Source organism: Polyodon spathula, chromosome 11 (assembly GCF_017654505.1).
Source record: "Polyodon spathula isolate WHYD16114869_AA chromosome 11, ASM1765450v1, whole genome shotgun sequence".
NCBI lineage: Eukaryota > Metazoa > Chordata > Actinopteri > Acipenseriformes > Polyodontidae > Polyodon > Polyodon spathula.
In genome coordinates this window covers 8157855-8172926 of record NC_054544.1, presented here as the reverse complement: position 1 = coordinate 8172926, position 15072 = coordinate 8157855, and the positions used below count along the sequence as shown (strand labels likewise).

The following is a 15072-nucleotide window of genomic DNA, read 5'->3' as shown; positions in this document are numbered from 1 at the left end:
TACTAGTGCATTGTACAGTTTTAACATTACTTCCCTTGATTTAAATTCAACACTTTTCACAATGTATCAGAGTATCTTGTTAGCCTTTTTTATAGCTTCCCCACATTGCCTAGATGAAGACATTTCTGAGTCAACAAAAACTCCTAGGTCTTTTTCATAGATTCCTTCTCCAATTTCAATATCTCCCATATGATATTTATAATGTACATTTTTATTTCCTGCGTGCAGTACCTTACACTTTTCTCTATTAAATGTCATTTGCCATGTGTCTGCCCAGTTCTGAATCTTGTCTAGATCATTTTGAATGACCTTTGCTGCTGCAACAGTGTTTGCCACTCCTCCTACTTTTGTGTCGTCTGCAAATTTAACAAGTTTGCTTACTATACCAGAATCTAAATCATTAATGTAGATTAGGAATAGCAGAGGACCTAATACTGATCCCTGTGGTACACCGCTGGTTACCACACTCCATTCTGAGGTTTTTCCTCTAATCAGTACTTTCTGTTTTCTACATGTTAACCACTCCCTAATCCATGTACATGTGTTTCCTTGAATCCCAACTGCGTTCAGTTTGAGAATTAATCTTTTGTGCGGGACTTTGTCAAAAGCTTTCTGGAAATCTAAATAAACCATGTCATATGCTTTGCAATTATCCATTATCGATGTTGCATCCTCAAAAAAATCAAGCAAGTTAGTTAGGCACGATCTCCCTTTCCTAAAACCATGTTGACTGTCTCCCAGTACCCTGTTACCATATAGGTAATTTTCCATTTTGGATCTTATTATAGTTTCCATAAGTTTGCATATAATAGAAGTCAGGCTTACTGGTCTGTAGTTACCTGGTTCAGTTTTGTTTCCCTTTTTGTGGATCGGTATTACGTTTGCAATTTTCCAGTCTGTCGGTACCACCCCTGTGTCAAGAGACTGCTGCATGATCTTGGTTAGCGGTTTGTAAATTACTTCTTTCATTTCTTTGAGTACTACTGGGAGGATCTCATCCGGCCCAGGGGATTTGTTTATTTTAAGAGCTCCTAGTCCCTTTAACACTTCTGCCTCAGTTATGCTAAAGTTATTTAAAACTGGATAGGAACTGGATGACATGTGGGGCATGTTGTCAGTATCTTCCTTTGTAAAAACTTGTGAAAAGTAATCATTTAACATATTTGCTATTTTTTTTTCTTCCTCTACGATTTTGCCATTTGTATCTCTTAAACATTTAATCTCCTCTTTGAATGTTCTCTTGCTGTTGTAATATTGGAAAAACATTTTGGAATTGGTTTTAGCTCCCTTAGCAATGTTCATTTCTATTTCTCTCTTGGCCTTTCTAACTTCCTTTTTGACTTGTGTTTGCAGTTCCGTGTACTCTTTCTGCGTACTTTCTTTTTGGTCCTTTTTTAATGCTCTGTAAAGTGCCTTTTTTCGCTGAATATTTTTTTTAATTGATCTATTAAACCATTTTGGCAATTTAGTTTTACATTTAGATTTGTCTACTTTAGGGATGTAATTGTTTTGCGCCTCTAGTACTACATTTTTGAAGAACAACCATCCTTCTTCTGTGGGTGTTTTCTCTATTTTACTCCAATCTACTTCTGTTAGTCTCTGTTTCATACCTTCATAGTTTGCTTTTCTAAAATTGTAAACCTTAGCTTTAGTCATTACTTTTGGGGATTTAAAAAACACTTCAAATGAGACCATGTTGTGGTCTGAGTTTGCCAGTGGTTCTCTGACCTCTGTTTTAGTTATTCTGTCTTCGTTATTTGAAAAGACTAAATCAAGGCATGCCTCCCCTCTAGTCGGTGCCTTGACAAATTGTGTTAGGAAGCAGTCATTTGTCATTTCCACCATTTCTATTTCATCCTTCGCGCTACCCACCGGGTTTTCCCATTTTATTTGGGGGAAGTTGAAATCCCCCATTAGTATGGCTTCTCCTTTGCTACACACATTTCTAATGTCATTGTATAACAGATTATGCTGCTCACCATCTGAATTTGGCGGTCTATAGCATGCTCCTATTATTATGCCTTTTGAATTTTTGTCTGTTATTCTGACCCATATTGATTCGGTTTTATTTTCTTTGTCCAGGTTTAACACCTGGGCTTCAAGACTGTTTCTTATGTATAGCGCTACCCCTCCTCCTCTTCTGTCCTGCCTGTCTTTCCTATACAGTGTATACCCACAAATATTATATTCGTCCCCATCACTCTCAGACAACCAAGTTTCTGTAACACCTATCACATCATAGTTACTTGTTAGTGCAGTAGCTTCAAGTTCTAGAATTTTGTTTCTGATACTTCTAGCATTTAGATAAATACATTTAATGGTTGTCTTACCTGAGTTGTTGTCTCCTCCCTTCTGTTTTTTTTGTTGATTTCTCCCCCCTTCCTTTCTAGTTTAAATGCTTCCGAACCTGCTCGAGGATCTTTTCTCCAAGTAGACTAGTTCCCTTGTTATTTAAATGCAGTCCATCCCGTCTATACAGATAGTCCTCGTTGTAGAATGTGGTCCAATGATCAAGATAGGTGAAGCCTTCCCGTGTGCACCACGTCTTCAGCCATGCGTTTTGATTAATTATTTCCAGCTGTCCATATGGTCCTTTGCAAGGTGCGGGTAGTATACCAGAAAATACCACAGTTTTGGTTTTCTCTTTTAATTTCCTTCCTAGCTCTCTGAATTTATTTTGCAGGGATTTTGGTCTGTCTCTTCCAATGTTGTTTGTACCGATGTGGACGACTACTACCGGGTCGTCTCCTGTTCGTTCTAGGAGCCTGTCCACGTTCTCAGTGATGTGCTTGACCGAGGCTCCCGGAAGGCAGCACACTGTTGTAGTAAGGGGGTCCAAACTGCGAACTGAACTTGCTGTGTTTCTCAATATGGAGTCCCCAACAATCATGACCTCCCTTCTTTTTGCTGTCTGGTCACCACTGTCAATAGGGTCCTGGATGTTGTTCCTTTCATTCTCTTGTTGTTGGTTCTGCTCATCAAAATTCTGAAGTGACTCAAATCTGTTGGTTGTTTTGATTTCTGGTGGTTGTGTTTGACGAAGTTTCTTTTTTTCCCTGCTTCTGCCTACCTGAACCCAGCTGTTCTGACCTTCTATCTCCCTGGTGGCTTTCAGTCTGTTAGGGGTGATGCAGACTTCCATGAATTGTGGGTGTGCCAGTTCCTCAAGATCCTGTTGCTGTCTCACTTCTTCCAGCTCCATTTCTAGCACACTTACTAGTTTATGCAAATCCTGGATCGCGCGGCACTTTACGCACACTTGGTTTAGCTCCGCTGGGTTTTCTCGGATTTTCCACATCAAGCAGGTGTCACAGATTACAGGCTTGAAGACCATGTTGAGGTTTTTTTTTTTTTTTAAGTTTAGTTTCTTCTGCAGCTGTCAACCTGCTTTCAAACTGCTTCGAAACTGCTCTGTACTTTTCCACGCTGTACTTCTCCCACTAGCTGTCGCTGGGAAGACTGCCTCGTTTAACTGCGTTGTTCTGCTGTGCTGTCGGCTCCTCCCCTCGCCCGTGTCTCAAAACGGCGCTGAATTTGAATCAGCTGCTCCGAGTTTCAGCTTGTTTGTTATCAGAAAAACACACGCGGCTGTGTTTCCCCAATGTCCCCTGTTTTCTGATTAAAGCAATTCAAGATGCAATTTCTCCTTTCTGCTTCGAAACTGCTCTGTACTTTTCCACGCTGTACTTCTCCCACTAGCTGTCGCTGGGAAGACTGCCTCGTTTAACTGCGTTGTTCTGCTGTGCTGTCGGCTCCTCCCCTCGCCCGTGTCTCAAAACGGCGCTGAATTTGAATCAGCTGCTCCGAGTTTCAGCTTGTTTGTTATCAGAAAAACACACGCGGCTGTGTTTCCCCAATGTCCCCTGTTTTCTGATTAAAGCAATTCAAGATGCAATTTCTCCTTTCTGCTTCGAAACTGCTCTGTACTTTTCCACGCTGTACTTCTCCCACTCGCTGTCGCTTCCACTCGCTGTCGCTGGGAAGACGTGCGTTTCCTGCAGCAACCATAACGTGGGAATCACAAATTGCCATGTAACCATAAAGGTTTTCATAAGAAATTCAAAAGATACAAATAATTCTGTTATGCAAGAAGTATGTTGATGTTGATAACAAGACAAACTGGCACATCAAAATCAGAAAGATACCTTTGAGCGATGTAAAGATGCTACCTAAACCACTGAGCACAAAAAGTTGAGCTCTATCACTTTTTTCTTTTTATTAAACAATGCTTTTTCAGCGTAATTGCACATTTGTTTGGGGCACTGTAATAGAAACCAGTATGGTGTGGCTAAAGCAAATAATTTCAACATGTAATTATGTTGAAAAAGCATTCTTGGATATATTAAATACCAATAAATTAAATTAAATGACAGTATTACTATTTATTAAAGTTACATACTGTTGCATGTTTTTCAGTTAGTGGTAGGCTTTCGTGTCAACAGAAATCAAATGGTTGAAATCTACATCCAGAGACAGCCCTTAAGAAAAGGATACAAAAGTCATACAATAGCGCCCCAAAGGTTATTATGCATTCAGCATTGCGAACTTTAAATACAAGTTTTTAAATATAAAAAAATCAAGCAATGGACCTAATTTACAGAGTAATAGGAGCACAGACTTGCAAGATCTCAAGACATAAGGGAAGTGACAAACAGGTTTTAATACATAGTATATCGATCTATAAAACTAACCAGTATGTATCATTGAGGTGTCAATTTACTTAACTTTCCTATCCAAAGTTTTAACTAAAAGCTGGACTGCACACAAAAGAAAACAAAAAAATCTGCCAATAAAAATTTCCAGGTTTGTTTGGGATTGACTCATAACTTTGATCTCTCTTAATTAGGCATTCTCACTTTAAATTCAGCACCTACAGCTCATTAGGTTGTAGGTTACTTCACATAATCTTTGGCGAGTTGCCAGATGAGGGTGCTCTGCTGCTGAGTGAAGCACCTCAAAGTAGAAGGTGGTGGGTAAGCGATGAAAGAAACTTTCCTTTCAGTTAAGATCAATACCAAGCTCTCCTCTGCCTATGGGGATCAAGAGTCGGATTCACAAAGGGTTTTTGCATACAGATCCAAACAATAGTTCACAAGAATATTCTTGCTTCATATAACCCAACTACCCTTTTCAAGCTCTACAGAAATAAGTAGTAAATGAGTTACTTTGATGAAGTTTTAATGTAAATATTCATGTCAATTATATATTTGGAATCATTGATTTGAGCACCTGCAATTTCACCTCAAAGACTTTTAATATACTGTTTCTGACACCAATGAAGAGAGAAAATACAAAAGTCTCCCAGAAAACTTTTTTTTTTAATTTTTTTATAGAGAGATTTCTGGTGTCTGTATATATTTGCACAAGGGTTCAAGGAGGGATAGATGTTACAAAGCATTTAGGCTTAATTGGGGTAGAGACCGAAGTCCGGTTGACTTATCCACAGAGCTGGGATAGTGCTATTGGTAGCAATGTGTTCAAGCTCTGCAGACCCATTCCATAAGGAGTGAAAGAGTAGTGAAGTCTCCTTCTGAGACTGCCAGCAATGCTGCTGTGGTTTTGTCATATTAACAACTGCTTATTAAGGGCTGAAAATGGAGCTATTCAATTTATTTCAGTTGTTTTTCCAACCAACACTTTCAGTGTCCAGGTAACTTACAGTGCCAACTTTAAGGTGCAACTAGTCACAATAAATGTTGCATTGCTAATTAAAGCAGCCAGTTGTGGGCAACTGAAAGATCAGATAACCTTGAAAGCTGCCTATCAGGAACTGACCATGTATGACTTGATTGAGTCAGTTGTTTAAAAGCAGCACTCTGCTCTTCTCAGAGTAAAGTGCTGCTTACCTGCTCACTTGTTGCTTAACGCTTCAAATCGTGTCAGTGTCCACCTGGCTGCTTAAGCTGACCCAAGGTGGGATAATGGTTTTCAGTTGATAATACATGTTATGCTGGTTTAAGTGGATACAGTAATAGAATATAAATGCAGCTGAAATCTTAAATTAAAAAAAGGTCAAAGCATAAAATTAAAATAAGCAAGTTTTCGTTCAACACCATTAATTTGACTGTAACAAAAAATTTAAATATAATAAATCATTACTTTGTAAAGCCTTCAGATTAACTGTCCTATGTTAAAACTCCAAGCTGAGCATAGTTTAAAAACAAACCAAAAAAAAACCAAAAACAGTTATTTGACATTATGGGGTTGATGTAAGGATAGGCATAATGTAAACAATTGCAGCTGAAAAATCTAAATTGCATAGTGGCCAGGCAATTATTTTGCACTGCTGCCTATGTACGCTTAAGAGTAATGCAAATGAATGCACAAATAATGAGTTGCAATCATAATAATGAGGGTCGCAGTGAGTGCTGCCTGTGCATCAGGCTACTAAGCCACAGTACTTACAGCCTAGAGGTGAGTTGAGTTAGGAGTACAGAGAGCAGTAGGCACTGTATGAGATTTATAGAGCACGGAGTGAGGCTTACCACCGCATCCCAAACAAAGTGACCCTTGAATATGCAGGGTTTTCTCTCTTGCCCTGCTGCAAAGGTTTTCCTGCCTGTCCTCAGCAAGAGCCAAGCATCGCTGCGTCTGGAAGTGTACCACACCAGCCATCCTGAGGCAAATGATAAGTCTCAAGTTGTGGGATTTTATACAGCTCTTAATTACTTGCTTCTACAATAGTTTGCACCTTGTAAGGAGGTGTAAAGTTTTTGGAGGTTCAGCAATTGCCTAAGTGCAACATTATAATGTTTGCACCCGATTAGTATTACAGATCCCCGCACAATTCCATGCTCTTTGCTTTAGTTGAATACATTTCAATATAATTTAAATGGATTAATGATGGCAAAATGTTAATTTGATAGCGGGTGCAGAGCGGCAGGTGGAAAACATTCTTTACATACGATGCAATTTTAGTGGCCGCTAAAGTCTCACTTTATGGCAGCTAAACAGTATGTGCTTGCAAAACACTGATTTTTGACGCAATGTGGGTGTTTTGCAACCGCAAATCACGTTGCAGGTATCCTTACATCTGCCCCTATGTGTGTGTGTGTGTGTGTGTGTGTGTGCACTGGAGTTTAGGAGCCATGCATTACAGATGTCTGCAAACAAATACAATTGTGTTACCCAACTCTAACCTTAACCAAATCAATAATACAAGCTATTACTGGAAAATACATACAGTTACTGTTTCATTACTATATAATCTGTAATTTATGTTAATTATTGTTTGGGTAACATGCTCCTATTGTATTTGGATATGAAGTTAAACAGTGGACATCCAGGAGCTTTTACCCCCTATGTATTTGGATGTCGAATATGTATGGATGGTCTTTGAAAATAAAAATTTGGAGTTCATGGTAGTCTGGTTGTCTTCTGCACACCAGGTGTTCCATTGTAGCGAGTACTCCTGTAAGCAATCTTATTGGTGGGAAATTACATAATTTGCTATACTAGTTTATTTATTTGGAAACTGGGCCTGTAAAATACCCTACTGTCAAGCAATTAAAATTATTTAGACAACATACAGTTTAAAATCAATATTGTATTTCCATGCCATATCGTGTTTGAAACTCCCTATTGCATTTATGTTGAGAAGAAATTTGAAAGGATGACAATAGAGATACCCCCCTAACATTGGTGGATTGATGTTATACAGTAGGTGGGGAAGGTCTGCTTACTTTGTCTAAGAATCCTGCTTTCTTCATTATTAAAGTTTGCATTCCTTTATCAGCTTACGAGTCCACATAATAAACAGCTTGAGTAAAGAACTATATCAAGTGAAAACAGATAAAATGGGACCCCAAGGCGATTAAACCCCACTGAGCCTTACAAAGACATTTTAATAAGTTTTAATTAAATAGATGTGGCAGAATGTCCCTCCCTGATGGTACGCTATTCAAGTTCACGTTCATATTCACAGAACAAAATATAGTAATGCACTGCAAAACTGCATTTTAAAATAAACCTGAGCATATGACCAATATTCATATTTTTGTTGTTGTCATCATATGGCATCATTTAAAGATTGCACTTTTTCATGAAACAAGATGAATTGCTCCACATTGTTGATAGTTGCCCTATAGTCAACCTGAAGACATTCTTAGCATGAGGACTTACAAATGAATATATAGTGCTAAAGTTATAATAGAAGTGTAATTAACACAATGTCCTGAGTGTATACAGATGAGAGAGAGAGAGAGAGAGAGAGAGAGAGAGAGAGAGAGAGAGAGAGAGAGAGAGAGATAACACAGTTTCACTCCAGTGAAATACAAATCATTTAGTTAGTTTATTTTTTAGAATTATTTCAGAGGAAAACCCTCTAGAAGTTATGGATTTTGTGAAAGAACAGGCCTAGTGGATTGGATATATTCTGTCTGAAGTAATTCATTTACGTCTTTAAAACTGTTTTAGAGAACAGAGTACTGTCCTCTCTTTATGAAGAAAGGAAATAAGAGCACATTATAAAAAGTAACAAAGAAAATAAATACAGAAAAGTGAGTGGCACCGCTGATATAGTTTAGAGTTGAGATTAATAGCAAACAAGGTGCCCCTGTTTCAGAAGTAATGGGTATTCTTCTAACAGCAAGGGAGCGTTGACGCCTGCTTGATGCAGATGACATTGAAAGTTTCACAGAACAGAAATTCCATCATTTTTCATTTGTATGCAAATTTGCCTGTTACACAAATTAACCCGCAAGCCCCATGTCACTTCTCATCTGGTGGAATTCTCTTTAGCAAGACCCATGCGGTGAAGTCTTGTTGCTAACCCTGGGTCAGCAGGGCTTTCCCCTGTTAAAAAGGGGCTAAAGTCACAATGCTGGTCTTTGTTTACCCTTATTATAGAGGGGGGAATAAAGGAATAGTAGAAGCAGAGGCACGTTGTAAAATGCACAACTATAGTACAGGCCCCTGAATGCTGTTATAATTGAAATGCAAAATGCAACTGTACCTCTTTCAATAGCACAGCCACAGCTAATCACTTCCACTAGCTTTAAGGTGAACCTCCTAGACAATATACAAATCCTGGTACTCTTTCTTTCCACTAAGAAGTCTTCAACTCCTAAAAAAAGTATTTTTGTTACTTAGCACCTGCATATGAAGGGAAAGAAGGGGCAGTGATTGAGCCTTCTAATTGATGTGTATTTAATGATGCTAATGTGCCCAGCTGTAAAGCTTCTTTTTTTTTCAGAAGCTATGTAATAGGACCAGCAAATACAGGTGTCATTTCTCTACTGACTGTTTAATGTTTAACCTGATCATTTTTACAAAGGGGGACATTTCAATGCAGAGGTTAATAGGCAGAACGTATTTTGTTCCACTGATACCAATAGTAACAAGAATATGCAATCAAAAGGACATTTCTCAAGAAAGCCTTATGTCCTGGCTTTCAAAGTTCACTAAGCTGTTATCAGTGCTGAATATTGACATTACCAGTACAGTATTTGTCATTTTGGTCACTCTTATGCACTATAGTTTACAAAAAAAAAATATAAAAAATAAAAAAAGTAATTCCTTAATACTTTTGTTTATCCGTTACACAAGCTGTCCATTGCAAAGTATTTTTGAATATATATTAGGGCTGCTCCGATTAACAGATTAATTGGACTGATTAATCAACTAAATAGTTGATCTCAGATCGCAAGGGCATATTTATGTTTAAGTTGGATGTACAAAGTTCATTTCAACAGAGTTGACTGTGCAGGGCTGTATTTATTTTTCAAGATTCCTTCAATTGGCCTGGCATGGTTTCAGACGAGTCAATGTCTTTTACTAGTGTTGCAAGCTGCAACTACAACTTTTTTGTTTTATTGATGTTAGTGCTGTTCACATTACATTACTGTTCAAGTGGTTTATGTATACTGATTTGTACTAGTTTATATTGTGGAACACGGGTAGGAGGAGTTGTTTTAACCGATGTTTACCTGTTTCATGTACTTGAAAATTGTTTTTTTTTCTCTATTTTTTTTTTTTTAATGCCGAAAACCCGGAAGCCCTAAATATTATGTAATAAATAAATAAAATTTAAGGGTAACCCGAATACAATAAAAATTCTAAGATAACTAAACTTAAACGTTACGATTTTTACGTCTATGTCGGTGATATTCTAGGAATGCCAAATATAATTTTTACAAGTATTAAAAATGATGGGGGTAATTAGTACGATTAATCATATTGGGGTTTGGCTAGTTTTCAAAAATTAGTTCATCAAGTGACAGCCTAATTATATATATATATATATATGATTATATATATATATATATATATATATTATTATTATAATAACACACACACACACACACACACACACACACACACACACACACACACACACACACACACATAGGGGGGTGGGCAACACAATAATAAGTTGTTAAATTAACATGATATGGTTAGGTAGACTTTTTAAATGCAGAGCATGTTAGCAGAGTTACTGAATAATGGGAATCAAATGAGTTCTGGTACAGGCAACCAACCCCTCAACTCCTCCTCCAGTCACAGGGTCAAATTTTAATGACTGGATCTTATGACTAGCATTCAGGCCTTTTTATAATATCACTCCTTTGAAACCTGTTGAGTGCCTGCAATACAGAATGCTGTTGAAAAACGTATGGCAACTTGTAGTACTGAAATGGGATAAAACTAATACATGAATAAATACAAACACTGAAGACGTGTGACCCCAGGGCCTGAAAGATGTAAGTTATGAAAATGATTCAGAATTTAGGAGACCGCTCATCTTGTTGTTCTGGGTCATTGTCCCTCAATACCCGTTTCAGACCCTGTGACAGGCTAGCGAGTGGATAGAGGCCCAGAGACAGACTGCAGTTCAAAAAAAATAATACTTTTATTATAAATAAACTAAAATAAAAGGGCACAAGGGCCAAAACAAAGATATTCAAATACATATAACAAAGCAAAACTTACAAAATAAAAGTTTCCAGGCTGGGTTATGCTTTCACTGGAGCAGAAGATTCACAAAAACACAAAACATCAAACCAGCAAACCAGCAAACCAAAAAAATAGCAAGCACAACTATTCGCTTGCTTCCTCAGCTCACTCCTCTCCCTAATGGGAAGCTGAGGCCTCCTTTTATGTCAGGTGGCTGGGTGCTGATTGATCGTTAATTACTCCAATCAACCCCAGCCACCTGAACACAATAAACCCAGGCAGGTAGGGGAATTTAACCCCATCTCTGCCAATCTATATAGGGCAGAGCTCTGCTCTGCCATAGACCCATATCAACACGCAGCTATGGCCAACTGTTTTGCATCACCTAGAATTTTAGGATTAAGACATAATTTTGTTTAACATAATGTAATCAAAATGATATCGCAAAAGTCTACCAGAAGACAGTACAATCAGCACTCACATATCCGACCCTGTAAAATGTTGACTTCAGTAATGGTTAAACACATGTGATGTATATCTGATTATTTCATTTTGGCCCGTTCCAACACTTGTCTGTTTTTCAGGGAACACAAAAAAAGTACAATATCAAAAATACATATATGAAAAGACTGTTTTAAAAGTAGGCTTCCATTTAGATGTACTGTATTGGTTTTGTTGGTTTATTTTAATTTAGAACGATATGATAATGAAAGTATAACTTGCCAAAAGAGATGACAAGTGGATTGTGATACAATACATACTTTTAAATCTGATACATCTTGTAGCAGTATGTAAAACTCCCCGTTAACAACTCATTTTCAAATGTCACATTTTTCAATTGTTAGTTTTTTTCGCTAAGTATATGGAAAACTACAAAGCGGTATGTAATTCAATATATTAACGTAACATTATTCAGCAGGTTTCATTTAATTTTATGAAGCAAAAATAGTTAATACTGCAGTGTGATGCAAAACTTTTGGGCATAGCAGTACATACTGGCTCTACACAAAACCAATTAATGAAATTGATAAATACAATATAGATTCCATTTTAGTCGACAATATAAATATATAGATCTTCTTAATGCAATTTAGTCATCACGAAACAATTACACTTGGGTCTTATATTTGCATAAGAAGGCCATGACTTTATATGGCAGCTCTGCTGCTGGGGTTGGGATTGGGGTTTAAACTCAATGTCAAAAGTAAGGGGGTGCAGTCATACATTGGTCATTGTGAGGTGGTGGCGTGGGGTTGCTTTAATCAGCAATGGGTTTAGTTTTAGTGGTTATCTTTGGTCTGGTACCAAAAAATACAGAACAGAAATTGACCACATATTATTCATTACCAACCACAGGGCTGACAGCTCACAAGAACGAAGCTCTGACAGAGATTGGACATGAGACAACTTGTGGCTAATCTAGATCCACCTCTTTTCATCCTTTAAGCAAAGAACTGTGAAATAATTGGAAGTCTGTAGTTGTAGTTTGCCCAGTGCATACTAAATAAATACAAATAAAACAAGCCAAAAGTATGACCACAGGCTTTGAAAATGGTCGAACTTGTGTTTTAAACCACTGTTTCGTGACCAAATCCTATAGGCAAGACTGTTTATAAACAGTGTGGAATGCTCCAGTATTTGACTTTGTTTCATGAGGATTGCAGCTTCCTAGCCCAGAGTCAAAAAAGACATGCAAAGCCATTGCACGAACAATTTTGCCTTTCATGAGCACTAACTCCTTTACCCCACATGGTTCAGTGTTGTACCAACCCTCACTGTGTCACTTTTCCTCTGACAAGCTACAGCTGTCCGGAGAAGAGAGGAGAAGCAGAAATTAATTAACATTTAATTCATATATAAGTATAAAACTTCAGTACTATGAACCCAACAATGGAACACTGCATACTTCCTTAGAACATGCTAATGGATTACATCAAGTTTATGGCCACTGGCTAATTTGAAATATCATTTGGAAATGGTGCATTTATCAGGCCCAGTAAATCTCAATTTGTGGATTTGGTCTTTAAGAAAAAAAAAAAAGAAATCATTTTTTCTTTTTCAAATGAAAGGCAATTATAACAGGATATTAAACCTGATTATTTCCTGAGTTACCTGAATGCACTATTTAAAACAAACAAACAAACAAACAACAAAAAAAAATGGCCAGTTCCAGCTCTCAGTTACAGTATTAAGATCTAGGCTAAATCTTTCTCATTTTTTAAAACAACAACCATGTTTTAAATATTAATATGCAAGTTATTTTGTCAATTTGTAGATTTTACTGTACATTGAAATAAGTAATGAGGATAGCTGGCTTTATATTACAAAAGCTGGTATCTTGTTCAATAAAAATGTATTTAGAAATGCCTAATTACATTACTGGAACTACCTTCTCGTTCACCTTAAAAATAATTTTACTGCTTTGCACAATATGCCTAAAGATGTTGCATTGCCATTTGGATGATGATAATGTTCTATTTATCACACATATAAATGTATCAGTGTCATTTACTGTTAATTATGAAATGTTAACATTTGCATGGCCACAAAGTTACTTAAATTACCTGTTTGGTTAGCTAAAAACTCCTATTTCAAGGTAGGTCAAAATAAGAAAAACAAATAAACCACCATGTTGACGGTTTACATACTAGATGCTATAAATTAAAGTATTTCAACCACTGATTTCTCTATTATTAGAACAACACTTTTATTGTAATGAGATTTTTAAAAAAAAACATAGTCAACAGATAATATTGTGATAAATGCATTATATTGAGCAACTTCTCGTTCCATCTACCAGAGAAAATTTGAAATTGGTGCAAGTATATTTGGAATATTATTTGATTTGATCTTATGTTACAAATACAAAATACCCATGTGCATGATCATTTAACTGCTCAATAGGAGCCATTTGCCATCTAATAGGTAAGAGGTTTAGTCCAGGCTTGGGTATGAGGAAAGAGCATATTGCTAAAATTTAAAACCCACAAATCTGCTTAAAAATTTCAACACATAACTTCCTTGCTGCTTTGAGCCAGACCTTTTCCAAACGACTGATCTACAACCTAATATTGTGCTAATGCTTTTAATTTAATGTTCGCAGTTGGTGTAATTGGTATAATACAGCAATATAATACATTATAGGAAATTCAAGCATTAGGCACTAAATTGAAATTTTAAAGCAAATGGCAAAAATGACTGTGGGGGAAAGGAACCCTATTAAATCTAATTTGTTATGCACTGCAGTAGGGGTAATGGATGCAGTGAAAGTTCCTTTATTGAGTTCTTATGTCCAAAAGGTATTTAGGTACCATGCTGCATTAGGCTTCCTCTCTGTGCTTTTCCTGTAGCAAAGACAGCAGGAAATAAGGTATATAGGTTGCTGTCCTCTTGATTTTTGTATTTCCTTTCCAGTGAACCTTATGGAAAAGGGCACCTTGGGCTACTTTTGAAGGTTTACAAAAGGTGCCCCGGACCCCCCCTGTGCCAGCATGAATAGGTCAATCTGAAGGAAGCCTAAAGATGTGGAGCAAGTTAAGTCCTCCAGGTGGGTCTTTTCAGATTCCAACAGTGAGGGGGTGCTGGAGTTGGTGAGGATTTCACCAGTCCCCCAGATGATCTGAGATCAAAAGCTGCTGTTAAATCCAATGGGAAATCTTAAACTCCCTTTGTAATGTAACTTAAAAAACTTAATACAAAGACCCTTTAGTATGAAGCCTGTAACAGACAGAACAAATGCTTTACCAAAACTGATTCTATTAGAAGCAGTAGGCAACAGAAAAGTAATCAGTTCTCTCAAGAAGCACGCACATCTCTTTGTTTAACTAAAAAATAGAGGGAATAAATGTTGCTGATATGTTAAAACATTTAAGCTTTCAAATTGCTTATTATTGCCACTGTACAGTATAGCACATGTTAAGATATGATATGAGTCTGTCTAGACCTCCCATTATCTTGAGGCTGAGGAAAGATAATAAATATCAGTGAAATAAAAATGTAAATAAATATATACAATAATGCCTGGAAACATTGTATTTTCTGCTATGGTATTTATTTAACTTCTGCAATAACAAATACAGATACAAACAATACAATATGTAGAAAGTTCAAACTGAAGACTGTTTTTACAGATGTCTTATGACCAATGCGGAACAAAACATCACAATGGGAATCACTGTG

At 37.0% G+C, this 15072-nt stretch overlaps 1 protein-coding gene across 1 annotated transcript in view; it reads left to right on the top strand.

Annotated features, from left to right (window-relative positions):
- LOC121323252 (rho GTPase-activating protein 15-like) overlaps nt 1-14867 on the top strand; it is a 200223-nt gene extending 185356 nt beyond the window's left edge. Inside the window, exon 15 of the mRNA XM_041264200.1 lies at nt 14308-14867. Within this exon, the coding sequence (XP_041120134.1) occupies nt 14308-14392 (85 nt within the window). The 3' untranslated portion in view covers nt 14393-14867. The remainder of the gene's footprint in view (nt 1-14307) is intronic.
- Nucleotides 14868-15072: the final 205 nt, after the last annotated feature.